Here is a 9,359-nt window from a genome sequence, read left to right as displayed (position 1 = left end):
ATTTCCTCTGCAAGACTTTGAGCTCCCAGAGGGCCACATTGCGATTTGTCCACCTTGGTATGGCATGGGCACAGTGTGTGGACAGTTACCTGTGTGTGGTATGAATGAACGAACGAGTGAATGAATAAACGATTACAACTTGAAGAAGCGCCTGGCTGGCTCAGTCGGTAGAGCATGCGGCTCTTGATCTCGGGGTTGTAAGTTCCAGTCCCACAGTTAGGTGTAGAGATTGCTTAAAAATAAAATCTTAAAAAAAAAAAAAAAGATTACATCCTGCTCATCAAAGGAGTGGCACAGGGTGGGATAATTCATTCCACACGACTCACTTTTTGGGCCAAGACCCTCTCTCCCTGACAGGATCACCCACACGGGCATAGGACCCTGAGGAGGGCTTCATCCTCAGGCAGGGAAGGCTCCAGGGACAGGATGAGTTTTGGAGGAGGGACAAGAGTGAGTGGAATGAGGCTGGAGAAGCATGCAGCCTTGGCAAGTGTATTAGTCAGGGTTCTACAGGGAAACAGAATTAATAGAATGCATATCTATAGGAAGAGATTTATTATGAGGAATTGGCTAATGTAATTATGGAGGATGACAAGTCCCAAGATCTGCAGCCAGCAAGCTGGAGACTCAGGAGAGCTGAGGGTATAGTTCCAGATGCTGACAAGTGGGAGACCCAGGAAGAGCAGATATTTCAGCTCAAGTGTGAAAGTAGAAAAAAAAAACAACCAAAAAAACCCCACAAAAAACAATGTCCCAACTTGAACTTGAAAGCAGCCAGACAGGAGTTCTCTTTACTCATGGCAGGGTCAGCCCTTTTATGCTAGTCGGGCCTTCAACTGATTTCATATGGCCCACCCTCATTAGGGGAGGCAGTAGTCTGATTTACTCAAGTCTACTAGATTCAAATGTTAATCTCATTTAGAAAACACCCTTGCACAGACACATCCAGAATGTTTGACCAAATAGCTGGGCACTCTGAGGCACAGTCACGTTGACACATAAAATTAGCTATCAAAGTAAGTTACTACTTATCATTGAACTTCAGTTTCATTATCTGTAAATTGGGAGCAAATTGTATTTACCTTCAAAGGTAGCTGGAGAAATCAACACAGTAGTGCATTTGAACTGCTGGCAGTGTGCCTCGTAAGGATCAGTATTGGTACCAGGGATGATTATGAAGTCAGGACAGTGGCCTTGAAGGGCCCCGAGATGGAGGGTCTCAAGGGTAGAGGAGAGATCAGCCACTCCCTTCACTGACTGGCAGTCTCTGGGAGTTAAGCTCTGATCCCCCCACCCACCCAGGGCTGGTTCTAACCTCCTTGGGTCCCCCCTTTTTTTGCTCTTCACGCACTCTCCCCTCCCAATATTTTATGCTGATTCCCTCCTGGTTAAGATCATGCTCTGGAAGAGGTTGCTGGTCTGTAAGGCAGGCAGCTTTCTTCTTGCTGAGGCCCTGGAGGTACTCCCAGGCTGCCTGGGGAGAGGTAGCTGCACCTGGGACAGAGACAAACCAGAGACCAAGGCTTCACAAGGGCACAACTAGGGGGAGATGGGGGAAGGGATAGGGAACAGATGAGGAGGGGGTAAAGGTCAGCCAGAAAAGGAGTTTAGAAAAACTGGATGGGAGAGGGGAAGCCTTAAGTGCGTGGGGGGTGGTGGGGGTAGGTGGTGGTAGTGGTGTGCTGGAGCCAGCTGGTGCTGGTACTGCTACTCGAGAGCCCATTTTATCTCTGATGATCAAAATGTGATCCTTCATTCATTCTGGACTCTGCATTCAGTGATGTCCTGTAGTTCAAATCAGCCATCACTGGCAAACGTTACTAATGAAGGCATTTTCCCACTAGAGAGCAGGCTTTGGATGGGGTGTATTGGAGAACAGTAGTGTATGGGGAGGGTTAGGGTGGAGAAACCAGAAAGAGAACTTCGGTAGCCCTGTGGACTCCTGCATTTGAATCCCAGGCTCTGCCGCTTACTGGGTGAACTTGGGCAAGTTACGTAACCTTTCCCAGTGTCCGTTTCTTTATCGGCCTTCTAGGATTGATTGATATCAGGCTTACATTAATATATACAAAGCACTTAGAATTATACTCTTCACATTCCACTCAATAAACGTTATCTATTATGATTTGGGGAGAGAAAATGTGTGTTAGGAAAATGAGCATCCTAATCCTCAAGTAAACAACTCAGGAGTGTCTCCTTTGGGGCATGCCAGGCTCTGTGACCACTAACAAAACAACAAACTTCTGCCTGCCCTGGGCTTACAATCTACACGGAATACCAGATATGCTCCCAGAAGTTACAGAGCACTAAAAACGCACTCGTATTCGCATAACACTTTACATTCCACAGAGGTCTTTCATATGAATTATTTCTTGTGATCGTCACAACAGCGCCTCCCTTATACAGGAGAAAATGAGTGATACAGAAAAGATGAGTGATGTCAAGATGCTGACACAGGGGGCGATGGCAGAATTACGAGCCTTACAATCGTTACCAGATCGGTCACGGTAGAACATTAAGTAATGGCCCTGTATGGAGATAACAGACTAAGGTTAAGCCTCTTTCTCCAGCATTGTGGGGCCAGGGATCCTGTCTATTGTGCACACTGGCCAAGCTAAAGTTTTGCCATCCATTCAGCATCATGCAGCGCCCTGGCTTGGAATCATCTCCAGGCCACCTCTCCAAATGGCACCCCCTTCATCTTGAGGGATAGACGCCCCGTCCAGGGCTCTGCGCCCAGAGTTGGGAACTGGCTCGCCGCCGATGACTCCTCTCCGCCTTGGGAGGCGGCACAGAGCTCACTGGCCTCTCCTTCCCTCTCATCTCTATGGCGGAAGTGCGTGGTGCCAGCCGAAACACAACAACATTCTCGGTGGTGGGAGTGAATGGACTCGTCCAAGAGAGGGGGATACTTCTCACCCTCAAATCTTAAAACGCGAGAGGTAATCAAGAAAAAAGTAGCATGTTTTTGCGGAGCAGTATGTGGCTCCATGTGTCCGCCGGCGTGACTGTAAGGCGGACCGAGTGGCTGCGCTGGCTGCGGAGCCCGGCCGGACGGGAGTTCGCGCCCCCGCCGGAGGCCGATGGAGCCGGTGGAACCCGCCCCGCTGGGAGGGGGGGGTGCCGAGGCGCGAACTTCCGCCGCCGGCGCCGCCTCCTGCCGCGGTGGCCTGGCGCCCGCGGCTAGGGGACCGAACCGTCGTGGGCTCTCGGACGCGGGCTCCGGAGGTGGGGGACCGTTTTAACCGTCTGCCCCCTTCCCGGGTGCAAGCGCGGGCACTCCCCAGGCCGGCGGGAGGGACGGCGCGCCTCGAACTCCAGAGCGCGGCCGGGGTGGGCGCGGGGCGCCACCCCCGGGACCTCAGGAGGCAGCTCCTCCCCGGACCCTGGACCTTGGAGTAGTGGCGGTGGGAGAAACGGGACCCGGGAGGAGGGTCCTTCTGCGGCCCGCCAGAGTGTCTTGACGCCGAGCCTTGTTTTTGCTTTTAGTCCGTCCCTAGCGCTCAGCCGCAGGCGCGGAGGTCGGAGAGCACCTGCGGAGTGGGCGCCTGCGCGTGGGGAGGAGGAAGGGCATGGGCAGAGCCTGAGTCACCCGCGCTCCAGCCTGTACACGTAAGTGGGCATGGGGGTGCCCGGGGCTCCAGCATGGCCCAGTGCTCTGCAGACCTGGGCCTGGAGGGGGACCAGAGGGAGGCGACTTCTCGCGCCCTGCTCTGGAGGGCTCGCTGCTCACCGGAGGCGGGGGTGAGGGGAAGGGGACAGACAGGCTCATCACAGACCAGAGGTGGCTTGCTGTGGGAAGGAGGCTGGAGTTGGTCAGTACTGGCCTCCTGCAGGAGTGTTTCCTACAACAGTGCTTAGAATGAGGGAAGAGCCTGGGCGTGGGGCAAAAGAAAAAAGTGGCCTGTTTTTGTTTTTTTTTTTAAGTTTTAAAAAATGTTTATTTTTGAGAGAGAGAGAGAGAGAACGAACGAACACAAGGGGGGGAGGGGCAGAGAGAGAGGGAAACACAGAACGCGAAGCAGGCTCCAGGCTCTGAGCTGTCAGCACAGAGCCAGATGTGGGGCTCAAACCCACCAGTGCCGAGATCATGACCTGAGCCGAAGTCCCACGTTCAACTGACTGAGCCACCCAGGCGCTCCAGTGGCCTGTTTGGAGGTTTGTGGGGGACGCAAGAGGGGGAAGTGGCGGAAGAAGGGGGAGCTGGACCAGAACTGGGAGTATGAATGGAAGGGTGTGAATAGAGGGCAGAAATGAGCGGGAGAACCCCCCTCCTCCTGAGTGTAGAAGCCAATTCAGTAGCCCTGGGAAGGACCTGGAGCTCCTGGGTCAGGGTGAATTGAGCAGTTACTTTGTAAGTACTTTCTGAGTACTGAGTTTCCAGTTTCAAGTATGATCCGGTCCCTGCCCTCCAGGAAAGGTCTAGTGGGAGAGACAAGACTGTATAACATCTCGTGAAGAGATGCCTGCTAGGACAGGTAGACCCGGGCTGATAGCCGAGTGAGAGGCAGAACCAGCTTGATCTCTGAGCTGTCCGCAGACTGCCTCGTGTTCACTGCTGAGCACTGCTGTATTATGGGGATTGAGACAAATACACTTAGAAGAGAGCTGCCAGATAAGATGTCATGTCCAGCTGGCGTGTTATGGGGACTGGGGACCCTTAACCTGTGGTTGGGGTAAGGGGTGATGAAAGAGTCGCTTCCAGGGATCAGAAAGGCACATTAGTGGAAAAGGGGTGATACTCCGTGTGGCTCCTGACATCCAGACTATGACCGGTGGTTAGGGGCGCCTGGCTGGCTCAGTCATTAGAGCACATGACTCTTGATCTCAGAGTTGTGAGTTTGAGGCCCGGGTTGGGTGTAAAGATTACTTAAAACCAAAACAAAAGCACTGTGGCCAGTGGTTTGAAGCAGTAAGGGGCAGATCCTTTCTGTAGAAGGAACAACTGGGTAGAGCTGTCTGAAGATGGAATGATCTGCTGTGAGGGGTGGCCGAGCTCCCTGTCAGGAGAGGTGTGTTAAGCCGAACCCGCAGGAGGGAACTTGACCCTTCCTTCTCCTTCAGGGCTCCTGTTCAGTTACTTCCCAAGGTCTGGTTCTCAAGTCTGTTCTTCCCTTTCCAGTCTGTCCCCCGGTGCTGTATTGTAGCGTGTGTCCTCTCTCAACGGAAATGATATTATAACGAATTATAGTGGCTAACGCTTACTGTTTACTCCTTGGGAGGTACTGCTTTAAGTGCTTTACAGATGCTAACTCATCCAGTCCCTGAGACAGTCCTTGCGAGGTAGCTTTTATTAATAGCCCCTTTATATAGATTTGGGAAACTGAGGCACAGTGGGGTTAAGTAGCTTGCCCGAGATCACGCAGTGAGCAGGTGGCACGGCTGGGGTTCCAACCTGGGCTGTCTGGCATTGTTCTTAACCACTATTCTACTGCGTTTTACGTAGGCAATTTTATTTGATCCTCACAAGAATCCAAATTGACGGATAAAACACCCTCAGAGAGGTTGAGTGATTTGCGTAAGACCACAGAGCATGGTAGAGGAGAGCTGGGGTCCAAACCAGGACTGTTGGACATGAAAACTCCCACACTTTGCACTTCACTCCCCCACATCTCATTGTGCTGCCCTTGTAACCGTCCCTACTGTTGTGGCCTCTAACTGGACTTCTTGCCCAGCCTTTCTGCTTTAAATCTGAGAGTTTCTACTTCAGAGTCTGTGGATGGCTCTGGAACTAGGTGAGATTTGGGGTGTGTGTGTGTGTGTGTGTGTGTGTGTGTGTGTGTGAGAGTCAGGTGTTAAAGCCCAGTCTTCATAGTTTTTACTGCTTTCTCAGAGCAGTTTCTGACCACAAAATAGTTCAGAGCCATCCTTTGGTTTTTATCCAGAGTTAAGTTTCTAAATTTTTTTTTTTTTTTTTTTTACATTTTATTTATTTTTGAGAGAGAGACAGCACAAGTGGGGGAGAGGCACAGAGAGAGGGAGACATAGAATCTGAAGCAGGCTCCAGGCTCCGAGCTGTTCAGCACAGAGCCCGACGTGGGGCTCGAACTCACAAACCGTGAGATCATGACCTGAGCCGAAGTCGGACACTTAACTGACTGAACCACCCAGGGGCCCCAGAGTTAACTTTCTGATGCACAGATTTGACCTTGGCACAGTGATGCATTGACTCTTCACTGCCCTCAGCACCATCCAGATGCCTTAACCTGGTCGTTCAAGGTCCCAGGCAGTCAGACTTCAATCTTTCTCTTCTTTTTACTCCCGCCTTGTACTCTTGCCACTCAGGTAACATTTACCTGCCTTTCTCTCCCGCATTCCTGTGGCCTGTCAAGGGCAGGGGCTGTTCTTGCCTTTGAACGGCCAGTGCCTGATACCTGTCGCACAGTGAACATTTGCTGTAAACTGCGCTGAACGCTGTACCGAAGTCAAGCCTTGGCTGGTTGTTTGGACTGTGACTTTGAGGCTCCCTCCCTTTCTGATCCCAAGAGTCTTTTTGATGGTATGTGTCGTTGAAATGCAGAGGAGGGCCACATAGGCGGAGGCTGGCTGGGCCAGAAAGGACGTGACAGGTGACATGCAGGTCATCGAGAAGGTGTCTGCTTTCTGACCTGGCTGCTCTTGCAGGGTGGCCCCTGGCTGGGGTGAAGCTCCCCCGTCTTTATTCTTGTCCCCCAGCACGGTGTGGGCTGCCGGCTGCAGGATGAACTGTCGCTCGGAGGTGCTGGAGGTGTCGGTGGAAGGGCGGCAGGTGGAGGAGGCCATGCTGGCCGTGCTGCACACCGTGCTTCTGCACCGCAGCACGGGCAAGTTCCACTACAAGAAGGAGGGCACCTACTCCATCGGCACCGTGGGCACCCAGGATGTGGACTGTGACTTCATCGACTTCACCTACGTGCGCGTCTCCTCTGAGGAGCTGGACCGTGCCCTGCGCAAGGTTGTCGGGGAATTCAAGGTAGGGGTGTGGCCCGGGGGGTGGCAGGTGGACCTCGAACGCCCCTCCACCCTGGCTTGCTGTTGGACCCTTCCCGGGTGTTCACATCAGCTTCTTCCAGGTTCTAAGGGACGGGCATGTTCGGCGCTCCTTGTGGGGAGGATGGCTTTGGGCGAGGGCAGGGAGTGATGGCAGGGAGGCGTCAGGTCCCATGGGGTGATCGCTGCCCGCATGGTCTTGACCTTCTATCTGACTGTCCGGCTCTCCCTGCTGACGCCTTTTCTTGCTTGTACTTTTCCCTTCAGCAGTCTGGGCCTTTCCTATGTGAAGTTCCCTGGGAGGGAGGGTTGCTGGGCTCGGGTGGGGCGCCCCGGGCCTGTGGTTGTATGTGCCTTGTGTAGGCGTGGAGAAAGGTGGAAGGGCACATCAGGCTGCCAATGGTGGGAATGGGGATGTGATTTTTTTTAGGTTTTAAAGTAAGAGGGAATTTTTTTAAGGTGCCGTCTCTGAGGTCAGCGGAGGAGGGTTGTCTGTCTGACTTCCAGTCCACAAATGTTTGGAGGGTCCCTACACTGTGCCAGGCACCATGGCCTATGCTCATGGCGGGAGGCTACAGTGTCTCCCCATCCTCACTCGCCAGCCCCTCTGAGACCAGAAAGGGCAAATTCATGAGTTTCCCCATCCCTCGTCAAGGGAGGCAGTGGTCGTCACTGTCCTCCAGATGCCTCTAAGAGACACGTGGAACGTAATGGTTAAGAGCATGGATTCCGGAGCCAGGCTCTTTCACCCAACGAGCGTGTGACCTTGGGCAGGTGACTCCGCTTTTCTCGCCCTCGGTTCCCCTGTATGTAAAATTGGAACGACAGTCGTACCTGCTTCACGGGGCATACGCACTGTGAGGATTAAATGAATCGAATGTGTCAAGTGGGTGAACCAGCCTGGCACCCCAGTAAGCATCGTAGAAGTGTTAGCCCCTACGACTACCAGTCAAAGTCACGTGACCTCGGTGTGTCCACAAAGGAGAGAATTGTTCCTCGATAGACGGTTCAGGACTTGAGGGAAGCATCCTTACCCTCCGAGTTGGCCCTAAAATTCAGATGGAAGGGTGCTTCAGGGTCCCACCTGCCTTAGTGTGGGGCCACCACAGCCCCTGGAGGTAGGGGATAGGCAGAATTATTGGATGAAATGGTCTCATTCGCTTCTCAGAAGAGAAAAGGGAGAAGCTGGGTCTGGTATGCCCTTCCCTTCCCCCTTGTGTGTGTGTGTTTTTTTTTTTTTTTTTTTTTTAAGTTTATTTATTTTGGGAGAGACAGAGACAGTGTGAATGGGGGAGGGGCAGAGACAGAGGGAGAGAGAGAGAATCCCTAGCAGGCTCCGAGCTGCCAGCACAGAGCCCGGTGCAGGGCTCGAACTCATGAAACCATGAGATCATGACCTGAGCCGAAATCAAGAGTCAGACGCGCAACCAACTAAGCCACCCAGGTGCCCCTCTCGCTTTTCTTTAGCGTCAGATTTTGTTGATTTGCTTGGAGCACTCAAGTTTAGGCTGGCAGGTCACTGTGTCATTTCACACGAATCCTTTACCCTCTGTGGGTCTCATTCCCCGCCCTCCCTGAAGGACTAATAAAGCTAGGAGAGCCTAATTCCCTGGGGTGTAGGAAGCACACTGAGAGCTCCTCCAAGGTCTTGGCCTGCTCATCCGTTCCCCCTCCTTCCCCAGGATGCACTGCGCAACTCTGGGGGTGATGGGCTGGGGCAGATGTCCCTGGAGTTCTATCAGAAGAAGAAGTCTCGCTGGCCTTTCTCAGACGAATGCATCCCCTGGGAGGTGTGGACGGTCAAGGTGCACGTGGTAGCTCTGGCCACAGAGCAGGAGCGGCAGATCTGCCGGGAGAAGGTGGGTGAGAAGCTCTGTGAGAAGATCATCAACATCGTGGAGGTGATGAACCGGCACGAGTACCTGCCCAAGATGCCCACGCAGTCGGAGGTGGACAACGTGTTTGACACAGGCTTGCGGGACGTGCAGCCCTACCTCTACAAGATTTCCTTCCAGATCACTGATGCCCTGGGCACCTCGGTCACCACGACCATGCGCAGGCTCATCAAAGACACCCTTGCTCTCTAGGCCTTACTGGGGCCGTGGGCTCTCCTTGATGGCTTGCAGACCTTGGCTTCTGGGGATCGTACCGTTGGCCCCTTGGGGCTCGGGAACCTGCCCCAGGTCCTTGATGAGACTTGGAATGGCCACCCCTGGCTTCCTTGTTTTGTGGTTGCCAGTCTCTGGTCATTCTTTTAACCTTGGCTGATGGTCAAGTCTGGCCTTCACTGTCTCTCCACACCCCTGGTAGGGGTTCCCCTTCCTTCTCTGCTGTATGGAAGAGCCATTGCTAGGATGGTGAATAAAGTTGAGAATGTGAGTTCAGGTTGA

The 9,359-nt window shown here is 53.2% G+C and overlaps 1 protein-coding gene across 2 annotated transcripts; it reads left to right on the top strand.

Annotated features, from left to right (window-relative positions):
- The first annotated feature begins 3,106 nt into the window (after positions 1-3,106).
- Positions 3,107-9,359, top strand: ATG101 (autophagy related 101). 2 transcript variants are annotated; one of them, XM_053895119.1, is made up of 4 exons: positions 3,107-3,228; positions 3,490-3,612; positions 6,676-6,952; positions 8,652-9,359. In XM_053895119.1, the coding sequence occupies exons 3-4, from the start codon at positions 6,701-6,703 to the stop codon at positions 9,054-9,056; spliced, it is 657 nt and encodes a 218-aa protein (XP_053751094.1). In that variant the 5' UTR covers positions 3,107-3,228; positions 3,490-3,612; positions 6,676-6,700; the 3' UTR covers positions 9,057-9,359. The 2 variants fall into 2 exon arrangements, with proteins under 2 accessions (XP_053751094.1, XP_019274979.1); XM_019419434.2 differs by having other exon boundaries at positions 6,625-6,952.

The sequence above is a fragment of the Panthera pardus genome, unplaced genomic scaffold, assembly GCF_024362965.1.
Source record: "Panthera pardus isolate Hobbes unplaced genomic scaffold, ASM2436296v1 HiC_scaffold_6, whole genome shotgun sequence".
Lineage (NCBI taxonomy): Eukaryota > Metazoa > Chordata > Mammalia > Carnivora > Felidae > Panthera > Panthera pardus.
This window is presented reverse-complemented; position numbering and strand designations above follow the sequence as displayed.